General features: G+C 32.6%; 2 protein-coding genes and 2 long non-coding RNA genes across 5 annotated transcripts; 3 read left to right on the top strand and 1 right to left on the bottom strand.

The window, feature by feature from the left end:
- Positions 1-784: 784 nt before the first annotated feature.
- LOC133793499 (uncharacterized) lies at positions 785-3,334 on the bottom strand. Its single transcript, XR_009874855.1, has 2 exons — positions 1,724-3,334; positions 785-1,040 (listed from the first exon to the last, which is right to left on the bottom strand). It is a non-coding gene; the product is annotated as an uncharacterized LOC133793499 (long non-coding RNA).
- Positions 2,081-5,297, top strand: LOC133794682 (uncharacterized). The gene is made up of 2 exons (XR_009875291.1): positions 2,081-2,217; positions 4,832-5,297. It is a non-coding gene; the product is annotated as an uncharacterized LOC133794682 (long non-coding RNA).
- A 1,340-nt stretch (positions 5,298-6,637) lies between these two features.
- Positions 6,638-10,828, top strand: LOC133795054 (subtilisin-like protease SBT5.4). Its single transcript, XM_062232507.1, has 11 exons — positions 6,638-6,724; positions 6,844-6,953; positions 7,060-7,157; positions 7,242-7,409; positions 7,908-8,013; positions 8,458-8,992; positions 9,079-9,173; positions 9,269-9,514; positions 9,600-9,714; positions 9,803-10,016; positions 10,130-10,828. Exons 1-11 carry the CDS (start codon positions 6,638-6,640, stop codon positions 10,675-10,677), a joined length of 2,322 nt encoding a protein of 773 aa, XP_062088491.1. The 3' UTR covers positions 10,678-10,828.
- Positions 10,829-14,352: 3,524 nt separating this feature from the next.
- On the top strand, positions 14,353-19,501 carry LOC133794681 (probable galactinol--sucrose galactosyltransferase 2). Of its 2 annotated transcripts, XM_062232039.1 has the most exons (15): positions 14,755-14,892; positions 15,055-15,317; positions 15,587-15,819; positions 15,937-16,027; positions 16,185-16,233; positions 16,318-16,409; positions 16,516-16,623; positions 16,703-16,831; positions 17,064-17,474; positions 17,606-17,747; positions 17,833-17,900; positions 18,058-18,192; positions 18,272-18,486; positions 18,620-18,708; positions 18,795-19,501. In XM_062232039.1, the coding sequence occupies exons 2-15, from the start codon at positions 15,295-15,297 to the stop codon at positions 19,077-19,079; spliced, it is 2,070 nt and encodes a 689-aa protein (XP_062088023.1). In that variant the 5' UTR covers positions 14,755-14,892; positions 15,055-15,294; the 3' UTR covers positions 19,080-19,501. The 2 variants fall into 2 exon arrangements, with proteins under 2 accessions (XP_062088022.1, XP_062088023.1); XM_062232038.1 differs by lacking the exon at positions 15,055-15,317 and having other exon boundaries at positions 14,353-14,892.
- The last annotated feature ends 320 nt before the right edge of the window (positions 19,502-19,821 follow it).

Here is a 19,821-nt window from a genome sequence, read left to right as displayed (position 1 = left end):
TTCTTAATTTTAGTACCCCTTCAATAAAAAAATAGAATTAATAAGTTTTGTTGTTTTTTTTTCTTTCTCCTTTTTATCTTCTTATATATATTCTCTCAGTCAGGTCACTGTCTTGGCAAGTCCAGTAGCTTATCATGTCGAGACATATTATATATAACTAGTCTTTACAAATATTAAACCAATTATAAGTATACTTAATTCCACACACACAGAGAGATGCATGTGTATATATAATTAAATACAAAGAATCTTTTATAACTCTCCAATCTCAAACTCATTTTATATATTATCCGAGCTAGAGTTCTCTGGCTGGCTGGAAACCGCATACACAAACACATTTTCAAGCTTTAGTATAATTAATAAAAAATAAAAATCAAGATCGAGATAGCTAGGAAGTTACCCATAGTTAGGTTGCACAAATAATAATAATTATTAATTAGGTTTCACTTCCTAACTACTTTTTTATATATATTAATAATAGTAAAATAAAATAACAAAATACATGATATATGATATCTCTTCTATATAGAAAGTGCTTAAATAATTTGGTTTTAACCGTTTTTTTTTTCTAATTTAGTAAAATATTACAAATATTTAACAGAATATATTTTTAAATATTATTTGAAATAAATATTTATTAATTATATTAATATAAATTCAAATATTATAAAATTATTATTATTATAATAATATATAATGCGTAATCAGAAATTTTTATTTAAAAGATTTATTATTTATATTTCTACACCATTAATGTTCTTAATTACTCAGGGAGCTAACTCAGTTGTAAAGCAAAGATTATAGGATATATTTATTAGTTCCACGTATATATATATAGGAAAGCGAAGAAATTAAATAGGTACAACATATAAACGATTATTTGATTATATGAGTGCACGATATATAATATATATATATATATATATGTAACTATTTGGCAGCTGGAGAGAATTAATAATGACAAAGCAAAAATGATGAAAAGCGGTCCACAATAATAAACGCCCCGGTTCAGAAGGATTACTTCACAGCCATACATCTTTCTGAAGAGAAGAGTGTGTCATCATGAGAATCAATCCATCTCAATCATATGTATTTATTATGATTCTGAGCTCATCCACCACATAGGTCTACACATTACATTCACGCTTTGACATTCATATTATTTTCTTAATTATTCAAGCTTAATTTGTATACCTGCACTATATATATTATATATGAAGCCTATATAAGCTATATATATATAGAGAGATACACAATATGTATAGGTATAGGTATAGGTATAGGTGTAGGTTATATATGGTTCGATGTGTAATTATATGCCAAAGTAAGAAACAAAACTAGTGTTCAATTTTGCATAGAATAATAAAAATCAATGAACTAATAATTAAATCTATTCTTTCGATCATTTTCATGATTATCAAGATATAAATAAATAAATATAATAAATTATTTGTGCGAAGAGAGATCACCTGCATGACTCCCTTAATGCCAAGTAGGGAATTCGCCAATACATTTTGACAAACTTCCTATATGGCATTCAGGGAGCCAGGCAAGAACGTCTACCGTCATCTCTCCATATATTGAGGTTCATAAATATACCCAGATTCAAAAACCTTTCATCTACATATATTAATTTGACATATTGATCAAAGATGATCGAGTAGAATAAACTCTAGGATCTGTATGTAACTATAATTAATTATAAGCGGTTAAATTAACTTACTTGTACGTACAATATTATCAAGTGATGAAAGGAGCCGGCCTAGCTAGCCGAGCATAAATGTCCTAGATCATGCCCCTGCAAAAACCTATTATACACAAAAGGAGAAGGAGCTACAGCAAATTAATTAACCATACATGATGATCTCTCTCTCTCTCTCTCTATATATATATATATATGTGTGTGTGTGTGTGTTTGATGAGAGCTTAATTGTGCTTAATAGTACTGTATAGCTAGTAGTATATATATTCTTGGCCATGGGTTTGGAACTAGAAGATACAAGGTAGTAGAGCAGAACTGGTGGATTTAAAAATAAAAAAGGTTAATTAATAAAGATATATAGTGAGGAGAGACAATAGCTATGAAGGTAGCTAAAACAAGAGAAAGTCCATAGAGAAAGAGAGAGTAGAGTAGTACAGGTCGAGGAGAAGACGGCAGCCAAGGCGTATTTAACAAATAGTTCCATAGATACAGCCAAAGCTGCCTGGGATTTACAGGTACCCTCTTTTGGATTTTACTTATTCCCTTGGAAAGGGTGATCCCTATCAAAACCCCACTTTTTCTTTTATTATAAACTTTCATTTTACTTGTGTTATATATATATATATTCTTTTGCTGTAGTAAAAAATAAATAATCACAAGGACATCCCTAGTATATTGTAGACATTTGTAAAATTATGATTACAAATATAATATTGAATCAAAATAATAAAATCATTCTTTTATGATAAATTTTCTTAATCACAATAACATGATTAAATGAATGTTCAAATTTTAATATACTTTTGGTGCTCAAAGAACTGCCATTCATTCATTCATGTATTTATTGTAACATTAATGTTCTTCAATGCATATAAGTGGATATATTTGGTTTTCATTAAGAGTTACAGGTGAAAATATACCCATTTTTCATGGCACTTTAAAAGGGATTTTTTGAATATTTTTTTTCAAAATGATTTCAAGTATATGTCAGACTGGATGAGTATGGTTGGGGAAGACTATTTTACAAATAAATAAATAAATTGAAGTTATTACCAGAAAAAAACTATTTCACCAATTTTTTTAATATATTTTGGATATCATCACTTGTTGGAATACGATGAGTCCAAATAATAAATGGAGTGATTTATATATTTTTTATTGGGAGAAGGGGGTTAGAGGGTGCCAAGGGCCCAAGACGTGGCCACAAGAGTGAAGACCAGTGAATAAGACAAGGCCAGTTTTGCAGTGTGCGTTGGCTTAAACTAAGTCCGGTTCCTTAAACGTGACATTGGAGCACATACAAACAAACATTAATCAACAAAAACTATCTTTTTTTACAGATCGATACCTATTAAAAAAAATGTTATTACCAACTGATGAAAAAACAAATACTCTCTAATCGATATACATATATATATATATAATCGGGTTTTAATAACTTTTTATAAATTAATTTAAAAAGTTCTGTGGATATGTGAAGCTCGTATATCATACATTATTAAGAGAAAATGGTGAAAATGATCAATTTTTTAAATAATTTTGTACTCTAACTTACATTTAATAATTTTTTACAAAATAATTTATGTTTAAAATTTAATTAATTATTTAAATTTTTTATCCATTTATCTAAAATTTTTGATTGACCGTTTGAATTTTTTTACTATCTATTTAAATTTTTTAGTAATTATGCAAACGAGAGACTATTTTATAAAATGATTATTAAAATTAGATCAAAATAACTTTAAAAAAAATAATTGAGCTTGCCCTAGAACATGTTATTATTAATATTATTTATTACTTATGGGGGTAGCTAGTTAGTTCGAGTTTTTATATAATCAAATTATTGATGTAAATAAAGTGAGTTACCTCAGCTAATTATTAAGTCTGTTCGTTGGTCAGTTTGCAGTCGTTTAACAGTCTTGTTAAATGATGTGACTGGAAGAACAAATATTTGTTCTAAAAGTGAAAACGACAATTTTCTTTAAAACGACATTATTTATTGAAGGAAAATTTTCAATAGAAAGACGACAATTTTCTTAAAATACAACAATGTATATTGAAGGAAAATTTTCATTACACATTTGTGTTTAAAAGGGAAACGACATTTGCTCAAAAAAAATAAGGGAAACGACATTTTTCTTGAAAATAGCATTACGTAAGTTATGAAACGACATTTTTATAACAAACGGCAATTTATTTGAAAACGACATTAATTTTATGTAAACGACAATCTTGTTACCAAACAACATTTTCTTAAAAACGACATCATGTTAACCTTTTCCGGAAAAAAAAATACTTTGTTACGAACATGACAATTTTCTTTAAAAACGACAATTTCCTCTCTTTTGTTGGAGTTGTCGTGTGCTTCGTCCCATGTCGCCCGCCATTTCCTGTTCTGTCGTTTGGAAGTAATTATGCAGAGAGATAAACGAGATTTAAATGGTTAGAAGGTAGTTGGAGAATGAAGAGAAAAATCTAATTGATCTGATTTTTTTATTTATTTTTGAATTGATCTGATTTTTTATTTTGAATATTAAACATTCTATTTCCGCTGTGAATAAGTATGTATTAATTATAAAGTATATATAATTTTCCAGAATCAAGTGTGGTGGCACTAAAAAATCTATCTTTCAAGTTTCAAGTTTCAATTTTCAATTTATATTGTCAATAAATTTGTAATTTTTTTCCTGCAAACTTTATCATGGAGATTTACTAGCGGGTCAATACCACAAAAAAGTTGTATATAGCTATTGGTGAAATTTAATATCGGGTCTCATATATTATAATTTAATAATTATTATACAGTATCGGTAATCAATTATAAAACATCACTTCGTATAAGTAATTAAAAATATTTCCCAAAATTCCCACTGCATTAAACATTAATGCGTGAGTGTATGCAAATCTTAAAATTAAATTTCTATTGTAAATAAATCTAAAATTAATAACAACTATAAAATAATGCCACTTTTGAGCTATATAGGGTGGAGATGTCATATAGTAAATAAGTGTTGTGTTAAATTTATTAAAGAAGGATGAGTAGAAAACATTAACAATTATATTCATCAACATCATTCACAATATATATAATTTTATAGAATATTAATGCATGTCTTTAATGGAATTTAGGTTAGAAAATTACCTCCAACATCATCGTTCATGGGGTGGTGATTCATAACTGCATACTACCTGCCAAAAGAAGCCAATAACAACAAGAGGAGCAAGGAGTGTCTATGAACACTATATTCTGTGCTATTTGTCTCTAAATTGATACACACACCACCACACCATATGCAATAGTGTATCTCTCTTTTGTATGAATCTAAATGGACTTAGTGGGCCTTGATGCATAAAGAGAGGGAGAGGGAGAGTTATATGCCTTCACCCCTGGGTTGCCCGAAAGACGTTGAGAGCGTGTCCATGAGCCCTGAGCATTTAACTATGTAATGTTCATCCCATTATGACCTGATCATAATATCATGCATACACTACACCAAAATATTAAATTAGTGACATTTTAATAAGTGATATTTGTAAAAAAATGCCATAATAATAGTATTTCACAAGAATTTGTATATAAATATTATTGTTGTTATGTTATGACAATTTTATGCTGTTGGAAATATTTATCAGACTACATTTATTATTAAGAATTTCATTATGAATGATAACTTGAATATGGATCGAAATATTTAAAATGAATAATTTTTTTAATATATGGAAAGAAATTAAATGACAATTTTATTGTAAATATATGTGTAATATTCTACTAATTATTACAAATTTAACAATATAAATATATATATTTTTGTGACATTTTCATAAATGTCACTAAAATTATTTTTTAATGTAAAAAATGAGGGATTTTGTGACATTTTCAAATGTCAGTTCAGTTTTCATCACACTTCTTACACTTGCCACTAAAGCTATAAATAAATAATAATGACATTTAGAAGTGTCACTAATTTAATATTTTTGGTGTATTGATATAAATATATAGTTATGATAACACTGAGTAAGCAAATCTTATATTCAAACAGGTTGTTCATATATAATAAAATATTTTCTCGAGGGAGACAAAATAAAATCAGTCATTATAATGTTTGATTATGTTAATACTAGTACATAAATATTAAAATAACAAAAAAAACAAAAAAAAGTGTCACTTTTGTGTAATTTGTTTATGCATATAAAGATTGTATGGCAAAGCAACGCATTCAAATGATGACACAATATTATTTCGATGAAAGTTTTTGAAAAGTTTTAAATAAGCACTATCTATATAATATTTATTTATGTTCGGATAAGAGCACTATCTTTAGACTCTTTATAACATTTAACTTTGACTCTCTCAATAAATAAAAAAATAAAATTATTTAAATTTGACGCAAAAAGCAATCCAACGTATGTGCATGGGGCCTTAATTAAGAAAATTTAGTTTAATATTATTTCTACCATAATAAAGATTCATGCACACATATGAGATCCTGCCTCTAGAATTATGCATCCACTTTCTCCCTTAAAAATATTCTATAAAAAAATAGTATTTACTAACTAAAAAGTAAAAATCACTCATATATATAATTATATAAATCTATTGGGAAAAAGATCTTCATGATATTTTTTTTATAACAGATACAGCGATTCTCTCTCTGGATGAGAGTTTAACCAGAAAGATTTTGTTTGACCTACGACTATTTCCAAAATTATAGTTCTACAAAAAAGTTAAAATGGTTTATGTAACCGGAAAAAAAATTAAAGCTTTATCATGATTATTATTATCAAGATTTTCTGCTTTAATTTTGTGAGAGACAGTTAAGAGAGAATAGAATATAGAATAGTAGTGTTCTTAATCATCAAAAGGTGAGAAAGTGTGTCACTTTCGACGACTACTTTTGAAAAACAAAGCCAAGCTATACTGTCAACACCACAAAAATGTGGTCACTAAAGGCTTCAATTATCGTCCAGTTACTCCTGCTTTTTTCTCTCTTCCAAGTACCGCCGGCTCTTGCCATCAAGAAAGTAAGAAGTTTCACTGATTTTTTTTGCTCTTTTACTCACTAACTTGTTTGTTTCAGTCTCACTCAAACTTTTACTAACATTGTTTTTATTTGTTTTGTTTTTTTCTCAATAAAATAAAGTCATATATTGTTTATTTAGGATCACATGCACATGGCTCTAAAGTTACAGAGGCCGTTCTTGATCGAGTGACTGATTCTCATTATAATTTTCTCGCTTCCTTTCTGGGAAGGTAAACTATTGTTATTTATACGTGCCCATGATTTTTTTCTTCTTATTCTCTTATGTATATACACATATTTATACATATACATAATATATTTTATTATCCATTCCAGCAAAGATAAGGCAAAAGAGTCAATCTTTTACTCCTACAAATTGCATATTAATGGCTTTGCCGCCAACCTCGAAGAGGAAGAGGCAGCTGAAATTGCAAGTACGTAAGGATTAAAAAATATGGTGTGTGTATACATACAGTACTGAAGTGTTAAGATTTATCAAATAATTTCTTGAAATGCAGAGCACCCAGAAGTGGTATCGGTTTTCATAAACCAAGGAAAGAAACTACATACTACAAGGTCATGGGGTTTTATGAGGCTTGAAAAAGATAATGGTGATGTTCCTCAAATGTCATTGTGGAATAAAGCCAAATTTGGAAAAAATACAATTATAGCAAATCTTGACACAGGTTTGTATTCTCTCATTTAATTATTTTTTTCTCCTAACTTTTTATTGGTGATTATAATTTAATTACTAAAGAGTAATGCGAGTCACTGATGGCGACATTATAATCATAATCTTCTTAACTTATCTGGTGATCCTGTAATTTGCATGGATCAATCCTACCAATAAGGAAGGATATGAGTTTTGACAAAGTTTCCACTACATAGGCAATATCATTATCCACATAGTGGTATCTACTTTCTTATATTTTTCACTTATAAACTAGAAAGAAGAGAGATTTTCAAACCCAAAAGATAAGTTTTTTTTTTAATGATTAATGAGGAAAGAAAAATGTTCATCTGGTTTAAAAATTGTTTTCGTTTCGAGTCAAATATTATGATCATCCAAATTCTTGTTTGAATGATGCCGTACGTTCCGTTTCATATATATATATTTGAATTATTATCATGGTGGACCCATTAAATCGTAACAAAACAATTTCTAAATTCTTGTTTTTATGTAGGGGTTTGGCCCAAATCACAGAGCTTTAATGACAAAGGATATGGACCAATTCCATCAAAGTGGAAGGGAATCTGTCAGAACAGTACAGATGGATTCTTTTGTAACAGGTTATCTCTATTTCATTTACTGTGCTTGGTCTTTATGTACTTAGTTGAGTTGTAGATAAACAGTGTTTACCACTTGTACTATTCCTTCTTAATTAATTGTGTTGGTCTTTCTGTTCATGCAATGTTTGATGCATTAATTTTTTCAATGAATTTGCAATATGAGAAATAAACTTTGTAGATATTTTATTCAATTATCAGAGGATAAAGGGAAAAATTAGAAAAAAAGCTTAAAATAAGAAAATTCAAAATTTCACCTTAAAGACTGAATTTCAAAATTCTTAAACTGAGTCTTGTTTCTCTGGGATTCTAGTTGTACAGCTTATGAATCATGCAGATATTGACAGTGCCGTTTGTTCTGAAAACCACCTTAAATACTACAAATTACAAACATAACACATCTATGGTCTCGAACTGAAAACTATCTTCCATATTTGGTGACTGCAGGAAGCTTATAGGAGCAAGGTACTTCAACAAAGGATATGAGGCCTATGCAGGGAAACTCAACTCCTCCTACATGAGTGCACTTGACCATGAAGGTCATGGAACTCACACTCTGTCCACAGCAGGTGGGAACTTCGTCGCTGGAGCCAGTGTTTATGGTTCGGGAAATGGGACAGCGAAAGGTGGTTCCCCTAAGGCTCGAGTTGCGTCCTACAAGGTTTGCTGGCCGCAGATCGATAATGGCGAGTGCTTTGATGCTGATATCATCGCAGCCGTGGATCATGCCATACATGATAGGGTTGATGTCCTTTCCATTTCACTTGGTGGAGACCCGGCTGACTACTTTAACGATGGTCTATCTATTGCAGCATTCCATGCTGTCAAGCATGGCATTGTAGTTGTTTGCTCAGCTGGAAATTCAGGACCAGATCCAGGAACTGTCTCAAACGTTGCACCTTGGTTGATTACCGTGGGAGCTAGTACTTTGGATAGAGAGTTCCAAGCTTTTGTTGAACTCCAAAATGGTTTACGCCTCAAGGTTCATTGCTTTCTCTTTCTAAGACCTGACCCCCTACCATCCTAATAAAGATATTTAAGATTATATATTTGCTTCTGTAAAACCAGGGAACAAGCCTTTCCAAAGCTTTACCAGAAGACAAATTCTACCCACTGATCAATGGCGCACAGGCTAAAGCATCCAATGCTACTGCTTCTGACGCGTAAGAACATCTGCATTTCCTAGTTTTACCTTTTTCGCATTTCGAACTAGACCCTTAATATGACACATTTTTCTATCTCACCCTTATTTATGCAGACTACTTTGTAAGCCAGGAACACTAGACCCTACCAAGGCGAAGGGAAAGATTGTGGCTTGTCTGAGGGGTACCACTGCAAGAGTTGACAAGGGTCAACAGGTTGCTCTAGCCGGAGGAGTTGGACTGATACTCTGCAATGACAATCTCAGTGGAAACGAACTCATTGCCGACGCTCATTTCCTTCCAGCATCCCAAGTAACTTACAAAGACGGTGAATCTGTTTTTGCCTACATCAATTCCACAAGGTATATAAAACCTCTTCCATTCTTTGTCTTCTCCTGGCTCTCTAGCCAAACACTTGGTTAACTCTTTTTACGTTGTTACAAACAGCAATCCACAAGCCAAGCTCCTGCCCCCGAATACTCAAATAAACACAAGGCCTGCTCCATTCATGGCTTCTTTCTCTTCTAGAGGCCCCAACACTATTACTCCTGAGATCCTTAAGGTTAGAAACGAACTCAATAAACCCACTTTCAAATTTGATCCTTATTTCCATTAATGATTGTTATACATGTCTCACCTCCATGCTTCAGCCTGATATAACTGCTCCTGGAGTGAACATCATAGCTGCATACAGTGAAGACACAAGCCCAACGGGCCTAGATTTTGACAAGCGAAGAATTCCTTACAACACCGAATCAGGCACATCCATGGCTTGCCCTCACGTCTCTGGAGTCGCTGGCCTTCTCAAAACCCTCCACCCCCATTGGAGCCCAGCCGCAATTCGATCTGCAATCTTCACAAGTGGTATAGATTATTACTCATTCTCTCTCTTTTTTCTTTTTTTTTTCTCTTTCTTATTAGGATACCCTTTTCCCATTTTTTCTTTTCCTCTGATTTTTAGTGTTAATCTTCCACAGCAAGAACCAGAGACAACACCCCTAATCCCATGCAAGAAGCTTCGAAAGCGAAGGGAACCCCATTCAGCTACGGCAACGGTCATATCAGACCAAACAGAGCCATGGACCCGGGGTTGGTGTACGACTTGAGCACCAAAGACTACCTAGACTTTCTGTGCGCTAGCGGGTACAACCAGACCATGATTAAGCTTTTCTCCGAGAAGCCGTACAAGTGTCACAAAAACGTCAGCGTTTTGAACCTCAACTACCCATCCATAACGGTGCCGAACCTGTCCGGTTCAGTGACCGTGACACGGCGAGTGAAGAACGTGGGGTCCAATGGAAATGGAACATACTTGGCCTTTGTCCGGGAACCGGTGGGAGTGTCAGTGTCGGTTGAGCCCAAAAGCTTGGTATTCGGGCATCATCACGAGGAGAAGAGCTTCAGAGTTACCCTTAAAAACAAGGGATACCGTTTAAAAGGGTATGTTTTTGGACAGTTGACTTGGACCGATGGAAGCCACTACGTTAGAAGTCCCATTGTAGTTTCGCCAGTCCACTCTTCTTAGAGCCTTCAAATTTAGGGTGAAGGTTAGGAATTCAGTTTTTGGATTCAATTCTTTCAAGTTTTTGAATTGGATTTGAAATAAATACAACATGTTTTGTTCTTTGTTATATCTATTAAAAAAATGAATAGTTGGTATTTCATAATTTTTAAGATATCTATTGTAGCACTTTGTTTTAAAAAATAAATTAACACATCTTTTCGCTTAAAAAATGAGCTAGTTATATCCTAATTTGACGCCATAAGATTAGTAATATATGCATTTTCCTCTACAAATTTCCACTATAGTTTTCTCTTTCTTTTGTAAAAGCATGTTCATATCCTAGCCGTTTTTTTTTTTTAGATTTTTTGGTAATAAACCAACACCACAAAGATGAGGAATCATCCCCTCGAAAAAGACAAAATCAATGAGGTCCAGGATCCTTCTCACCCAAAAGAAGAAAATGCAAAACAGAATAATCATCAAATCAATAAAAAATAATTATTATTAAAAAAATTGTTGAGGGAAACTTGAGCCAAACTGGATGTGTAAGGTGGGGTGCATACCGGTTGGGTTAATCTGGTTCGAAATTTTTGAGTTTTTGAGTGATTTTGGATTTTGGGTTTGGTTGGGTTTTTTTGTGGGATGTGTCAAAAAAATGGGCTTTGAGCCGAAATACGCTTTGGTAAAAAAAATTCAAAAATATAAATTTTTTTTTACACTTTTTGATTTTTTTTGTTACTTTTTACATATATTTTTTAAACTTTGTCGTTAGTTTGTTAATGTTGATTTTTTACAAATTAGGTTTTGGTAATTTTTTTTAAATATTTTTGAATTCGGACAAATTATGTTCGGATCGGATTTCACCCGAATTAGATGAATTTTGCAAAAATTTGAGTTGGTCAAGTCGACCCATGCTATATATATAAAGTTAAAAGAGAAGTTTACATAAATATGGGAAAAATATATATAGTTTCTAAATTTATGGGGAAAAAAATTAATTGTACAAAATATGGTAAGTTTTGGAAAAAAAGTTTAAAATATGGTAAATAAATTACCATAAACTTAATTCCCATATTTTCTCTTCTCTCCTCACCTCACGATCTCCTCACCTCACGATCTCTCTCTCTTCTCATTTCTTTTTTTCTCTTCCCCAATTCAATGGCCATCTCAGATTTTTTTCTAGCGATCCTACCTCCGCTGCTACCTCCTCCGACGACGACGACGGCGACGAACTGATTTTCTTCTTCTTTTTCTTCGTCTTCTTTCTTTCTTCTTCTTCTTCTTCTTATTTGGTCTTTCTTATTCTTCTTTTTCTTTCTTCAAATCTAGTTTTCTTCTTTTTTACATCTGATTTTGAATTTCATATTTGATTTTTCTGGGTTTTTTTTTCTTTCTAAATCTGTTTAAGTAACCAGGTACTTGACTTCATATTTGATTTTTCTGGGTTTTTTTTTTCTAAATCAGTTTAAGTAACCATGTACTTGACTTCATATTTGATTTGATTTAAGAAATGTACTTAAGAAAAGTTGACTGCTATTATTTAGTGTAGACTATGGTAGTATAAGAAGCTAGGTAGTTGAATATTTTAGGGTACTTTTAACATATGAAAGCTTAGGTTAGCTAATTAGTTTTTTTGGTTGAAAATGGCAAAAGTTGTCAAAAGGTTCTTCTCTGTGATGTTTAGATCAATAGGTTTAGCAGTCAAACATTCATCAAAATAAGGTTCTAACATAAATATTTATGTGTTTATTGATTATTTAAAGAAATAGAACTAGAACGTTTGCTCAAAAAATGTATCGATAGGTTTACAAAATTTATTCAGAATACAAGTACAAGAAATAAAAAAACAAGCAAACAAAACTTTTGATTTTTTTGGGTTTTTTTTTCCAAATCTGTTTAAGTAACCAGGTACCATGACGACTGAATCATTTTATTCATATCAGATTTTTTTTAGACCTAGGTGTAACCAGTTACAGTAGTGATTAATTTAGATTTTTTTGTTTAGATTTGATTTTGTTTTCACACCTGACTAAGTAACCAGGTACCATAGCAATTGGTTATATTTTTTAGATTTGATTTTTTTTTCAAACCTTGCTGTAACCAGTTACGATTATCACTTTAGATATTTTAGTTTTGTGGCAGTAACCGGTTACTACTATCAATTTTAACTGTCATGGCAAGTACTCGAGTGAATTGTAACTGGTTACTGACAGATTTGGAAGAAAAAAAAAACAGATCAGAATACATCCAGTAAAGAAGAAGAAGAAGAAGAATGAGGTAACCGGTTACCCCTATTAAAATAACTGATTGATAACTAGTTACTGAGTCAAACCTAAAAAAAAACTCAAAAAATAAAAAATTAATCTAAGAAGTAATAGTAGAAGAAGAAGAAGGTAGTAACTGGTTACCTTATAAAAAAATAAAGTAGGAAATCAATTGAATAGTCTAAAACAGTAATAGTAGACTTAGAAAAAACGAGGTTAGTTTGGTCGTACAACAACTTACATAGTTTCCAGTTATAATGCATTTTTGGAAACAATGAGAGGGCAGTCAAAGAAAGCAGCAATAACATCAGGCATTCCACAATCTCACACTGATTCATATTTCATAACTTAAACTGTTTGTCTCCTCACTCTTATTTATTAATCACAACTTTAAATTAATATATTACTTACTATACACCTATTAATACTACCTTAACCATCACCTTCAAACTCTTCCAAAAACATCAAACTTTATATATTATTAAAAAAAAATATTGTAATAAATATAAATAAATAGGTGCTAATAACTATTATTCACGACCCCAAGAAAAGGCAAAGAGAGTCAAAACAAAAATAAAAAGCCCTCCCTGTCCTCCATTTTCACAACTCTGAGCTTTTTTCTTTCTCTCTCGCGAGCTAGAAATGGAGAACTTCAGATCTCGGTCGTGCAGAGATGGCGGCGGCGGCGAAATTGCGTACCCTCGAGCTTCCTGATACAGGTTCAGCTAAGTCATCGAAGCTTTCTCTTCGAGCGGCCACTGAAGAGGAAAATGAAGACGAAAAGAACAGAGACCCAAGACGGCCACTGCCGTCATCTTTGCGCAGAACCCAAGGTCGGTTCTGGTTTTTTTAGCTGAGAATAGAAACAAAAAAAAAAAGAAAAGGGAAACAAAAGTAACGATTACTCCAAAAAATTTATAATTATATATGTTTTTATATTATATTTGTGGAATATGTGTGAGTTTGGTTTCTGTTTCATTTTTTTCTTTTGTTGGTCTTTCAAATAATTGTGCCACAAGTATACAACTTAGTTAAAAGAAATGATAAAAATTAACATAAATAAATTAAAATTATAAAAAATAATCTCAAAATAATAAAAAATAAGTACCAAAGAAAGTATAAAAGATAAAATATGGTCTACAAATAAAGTTTTACAAATATATAGGAAAAAAACTACAATAAAAATGTAAATAAAAAAAATATGCCATAAAAAACTTAAAAAAAAAAGCTGCCATATATTTCAAAGTTTATAAAAAATTCTCATATTTGGTGTAATTTCCTCAGTTAAAACGTAGGAACTAGATTATGAGGAATTGATTATTGATGTGGGGGCAAATATGTCTTGCAAAAAATGAGAGGACACGTAATACCCAATGAAGATTGAAAATGATGATGACAATATAAGAAAAGAAAAAACCTTCCATTGTGGCCATTGGCCAATAAACAAGGCCAAGGACACATCTTACCACACCATGTATATCTCTTTCACTTTCTCCAATCTTGCAAGTCCTATCAGATTGGATGAACTTAAATCACATATCCTTCGCCACTCTCTCCCGCCATACATGACTTAAGTGTTCTCAACGGTCAAAAACTTGCAAAACATAAAAAGAAAGAACAGAAAAGACCAGTTGGCTAATGCCATCATGGCTGCCATGATTCAGACCACCATGTTCTCTTCATCTCCAAGAACTCTGCAGCTCAATTTTCATTGCTCTCCCTTTCTAGCCTCTAACCAGAAGCTTTTCTCACGTGGATTCGTACAGTTTAACTCTAAGTCATGGAGACATTCCATGTTTCTTAGTGCAAAGCCTGCACTTAAAGATGGAGCTCTTAGTATCGGTGGCAAGGATGCGTTAACCAACGTCCCTGATAACGTAGTTGTGACACCCTTCACTAATTCATCTGCATTTGTTGGGGCTACCTCTACGATTGAAAGTGCCCGGCATGTTTTCAAGCTTGGAGTCATTCGGTATGTGGTGTAGTTTTGTGGTTAATTGAGTCTAATACTAATGTAATTGATTCACTATGTTGATGAATTCTCTGACTTCGAACAAATAGATTGGATTACTTTTATATTTTCTTGGCTAAGTGAAAATCAATCAAATGCCCTGTTTCTTGGTTATCGTATTAGGATTTGGGGAATCAAAATAGCCATGTTCTCTCCCACCAAAGCGACAGAGGCCCCCTCCTCCCCCATCTCCTCGTCCACCGGCATCTCTTTATTAGTGTAGTTGTGTTGCTTTTGATATCTTTCTTCTTGCTATAAGCTGGTCTAAGACTCTAAAAGAAAACAAAAGAAATCTACTTCATATTTGGCCATGGTAGATGGTAGACGTAGAGCCAGCATGCAATTTGTGCAATTAGACCTTCCATGAATGAATTAGTACTACTCAGGTAAGTTTACCAACACTTCTTTTGACTCTTGTTTGCTTTTTTTTCCTTAACTTCTAATAAAGATGATCTTATATAAGTCTAATTCTTTGGCACTTTCTGTAAAATCATAAAACTTTGTTTTCTTGGTATCATCCCATTTTACATAATCTATATTTGTTTTAATTGCTAGCAAAGTTGCTCTGTGGTTTCCAAATAGTTGTGGTTTTTTAAGCTATGGAATGTTTTCTGTTTGAACTAATAACAGAAAGTATAAATTCTTCATCATGCAGGGATGTCGGGTTATTATCTCTATTTCGATTTAAGCTATGGTGGATGATACCGCGAGTTGGTAATTCAGGAAGTGATATTCCTGTTGAAACTCAGATGTTGCTGCTGGAAGTTAGTAAAGGACAAGATTCAGTTGAGACTTCTTATGTTGTATTCCTGCCAATAATAGATGGTGAATTCAGGAGTAGCTTACAGGGAAATTCATCAAATGAGCTTGAGTTTTGTGTTGAAAGTGGTAGTAATTTTTTTCATCCCACTATATTTTTTTTCTTATCAAAACTTCCCACTAACTTTAATGCATTTCTCTTAAGTTTTAATATAATAACATGTGCTTCTTTTTGTCTTTTGACAGGTGATCCAGCCATTGTTACATCACAATCTCTAAGAGCAGTTTTTGTGAATTGTGGAAACCACCCATTTGATCTAATAAAGGAATCTATGAAGTAGGTAGAGCTCTCTGAGCAAATTTCCAGTTTTGAAGTTACTGTAGAATTGTTCAAGCAGCCTAAAACTGTTGCTTCTTTGGAATCTTATGTAATCAATAGCTTGTTTCCTTATACACTAATTCATTGGCGATTATTTGTGCTTTGCAACATGCAGGATTTTGGAGAAGTATAAAGGAACCTTTACACATAGGGAATCCAAACAGGTAACTAAACAAACCAATTACATCTAGAGGCCTAATTATTTTGGTCATCACATCTGTGCTCAAATATTTTTTAATTATGCATAGATGCCCGGAATGTTAGATTGGTTTGGTTGGTGTACATGGGATGCCTTTTACCAAGATGTTAATCCTCAAGGGATTAGAGAGGGACTTAAAAGGTAAATGAGGTTTCACAATACATCTTTTGCTTTCATATCCATTTCCATACATCTTCTAGAATTATTTTCATTGAGAGCTATCTCACTTCAAGACACACAAACACAGTTTGTCTGAGGGAGGCACTCCAGCAAAGTTTATAATAATCGATGATGGATGGCAAGATGTAGAAAACGAGTTCCAAAAAGAAGGAGAACCATATGTTGATGGGTCGCAGTAAGTTTTTTTTTACATTTTTTTTAACTGTCATATTTATAAACACATGGAGACCCTGCTAATTTTGTCAAAACTGCAGATTTGGTGGGAGATTGCTTAGCATCAAGGAAAACAACAAGTTTCGAAGAGCAAGTGATGATGCTCAAAGTGATGCACCAAGTGATCTCAAGAGTTTTGTTTCAGAAATTAAGAGTACTTATGGCCTTAAGTAAGGTTTCCATATGTTCATATTGAATTCTGTCTATTTTATATTCTTAGAGCAAGTGATGATGAAGTATAAGATTACAATTTCACAATGCCTGCAATTTGAATTATAATGTTCACAGAACTTAAATGGTTTCCAAAACAGTCTCTTTCTTATATTTCATTCTAGAAAAAGAAAAAGAAAAATCTTCTTCAGAAGAATCCATCTTGACTTTTTAGCTTTTCAAAATTCTTAGGTACGTTTTTGTGTGGCATGCCTTAATGGGATACTGGGGAGGACTTGTTCCAGATGTTCCAGGAACTAAAAAATATAACCCAGAGCTAAGATACCCAGTGCAGTCACCTGGGAATTTAGCAAACATGAGGGATTTAGCAATGGATTGCATGGAGAAGTATGGAGTTGGCGCTATTGATGCTGATAAAGCATCCCAGTTTCTTGATGATCTACACAAATATCTTGTTTCACAGGGTGTGGATGGAGTAAAAGTTGATGTTCAGAACATTTTGGAAACCATTTCAACTGGTTCTGGTGGTCGAGTCTCACTTACTAAACAGTTCCAACAGGCACTTGAGAAGTCCATATCAAGCAATTTTCAAGACAACAGCATAATCTGCTGCATGGGTCTAAGCACTGACTCCATTTACCAGTATATTCCTTCCTTGCACTTGTTTGAACCAAAATATATGAGCATTTTATACATTCTAGGTAAACATTACTCTACAGTTACAATCTTCCCCCAACTGTGTGGTAACTTTTTTTTCTTTTCTGCTTTTGCAGTTCAAAAGTAAGCGCCATAACAAGAGCATCAGATGATTACTACCCGAAAAATCCTTCCACACAGACATTACACATAGCTGCTGTATCATACAATAGCATATTTCTTGGTGAAGTTGTTGTACCAGATTGGGACATGTTCTATGTATGAACTCACTTTCTTACCTTTAAACAATACTGTTATAATTTTTTCAAATGCAGAAGAAACTAATTTACATTAAAACTTTCAGAGTCTCCATGAAGCAGCTGAGTTTCATGCTGCTGCTAGAGCTGTGGGAGGATGTGGAGTCTATGTTAGGTAAGACTAACTTTCCATGGAAGTCATAAGTATATGAAGACAAATGCAGAAGACAACTTGACATTACAGCATCATTTCTACTCTTACAGTGCATATATTCCTCAATAGCTTAAGGTTTCTCATGACTAAATCTAGTCCATTACTTTGTTGGTAACAGTGATAAACCAGGCCACCATGATTTTGAGGTATTGAAGAGGCTTGTACTTCCTGATGGATCAATCCTCAGAGCAAGATATCCAGGGAGGCCATCACTTGATTGCTTATTCAATGACCCAGTTATGGATGGAGAAAGGTATATATGACTCCTGACACTATACACATAATTTACAAAACATTTCTTTTCTGATTAGTTTCTCATGATTTTGGTACAGTCTTCTCAAGATATGGAACTTGAACAAATGCACTGGAGTTATAGGCGTCTTCAATTGTCAAGGAGCAGGAAGATGGCCTTGTATGAGCAATCCTGTTCAGAAAAATGTCAGCGCTGAGCTCTCAGGCCTAGTCTCACCTGCTGATATAGAGTATTTTGAAGAAGTTTCAGGTACACAGTGGACTGGAGATTGTGCAGTCTTTTTCTTCAACTCAGGTAAGTATTTTTACTCGCCATTCCAAGATCTCATATGTAAGAAAGCATACATAGGAACTCACACTCTTCTAGTCAAAAAGAAGAAAGAATAGACTAATTGATGATAAACAACCTGTTTTGATTGCATCTTCAGGGTCTCTATCTCGAGTACCGAAAGATGAATCTCTAAGCATCACCTTGAAAGTTCTACAATGTGAAGTTCTTACCGTATCTCCTATTAAGGTTGGCTTATCTTACAACTCTAAGCTGTAAAACCAACACTTTTTAAATAGGTTCTTATATGTCATAACGTGATTACTTTTTTGCAGGTTTACAATAAGAACATTCAATTTGCAGCTATTGGATTACTAAACATGTACAACTCTGGTGGAGCTGTTGAGAAAGTTGACTTCTTCAGTGATTCCTCTAACTGTGGAATACAAATTAAGGGAAGAGGGCCTGGCAGGTTTGGAGCATACTCTAGTATAAAGCCCAAGTCTTGCTCAGTAAACTCTAAAACTACTGAGGAGTTCAAGTACAGAAGTGAAGACAATCTTTTGACAGTAACAATTCCAAGCACAACCAGTAACTGGGACATCACTCTTTACTATTGAGACCCTCTCATTTTTTCCAGGCAAAGCCTCAACTGTAAGGAAAACTCAGAGAAAAACAAGAACATGGTTTTGGTTTTTCCAAAAATGACTTGTGAAGAAAGACCATATGATGATTTGATCATGTGATAAAAGAGGGTCAGAGACTCACAAGATAGATAGCTAGTTACTTTGGTGTTCTCTCTCTGTTGCAGTAAAAAATGTATTGTACGGCCTCTCAACTAATTAACATGATTGATGAAAAGTTGACTCATTTGAAAATGCATAATGGAAGATTCATTCTCATCATTGTAATGTCTGGTATGAATATAATCAGCTAGTAGAGTAAGGGTAGTTTTGTATAAGTACAATCTCTAAGTTGGAGGGCCCTTCTATGATTGGCTCTCAGCTATTGAAAGCCGTATATATTTTTGAATTTATACTTTTTTTTTACCTTATATTTTTTTCCATTACTTGTTTGGATCCCGTATTTTGACAAATTATTTTTTAGACCCTGTATTTTATAAAATTGTTAAAATAAAACCTTAAAACCGATTTTGATCAATATTTTCTCAATTAAAATCACAAATAATTTACCAAACTAACAATTCAGAACAAAAATAAAATCATTCTGCTTAAAAATTGTGTTGTTATATTCAATTTTTTTTTTCATCAAAATTGAGTTAAGGTTCTATTTTAACTATTTTACAAAATATAGAGTCCAAAAAATAATTTATCAAAACACATAGTCCAAACAAATAATAAA

This window comes from Humulus lupulus, chromosome 8, assembly GCF_963169125.1.
Source record: "Humulus lupulus chromosome 8, drHumLupu1.1, whole genome shotgun sequence".
NCBI classification, from domain to species: Eukaryota; Viridiplantae; Streptophyta; class Magnoliopsida; order Rosales; family Cannabaceae; genus Humulus; species Humulus lupulus.
The sequence above is the reverse complement of the archived record's forward strand: the minus strand, read 5'-3'. Positions and strand labels throughout refer to the sequence as shown.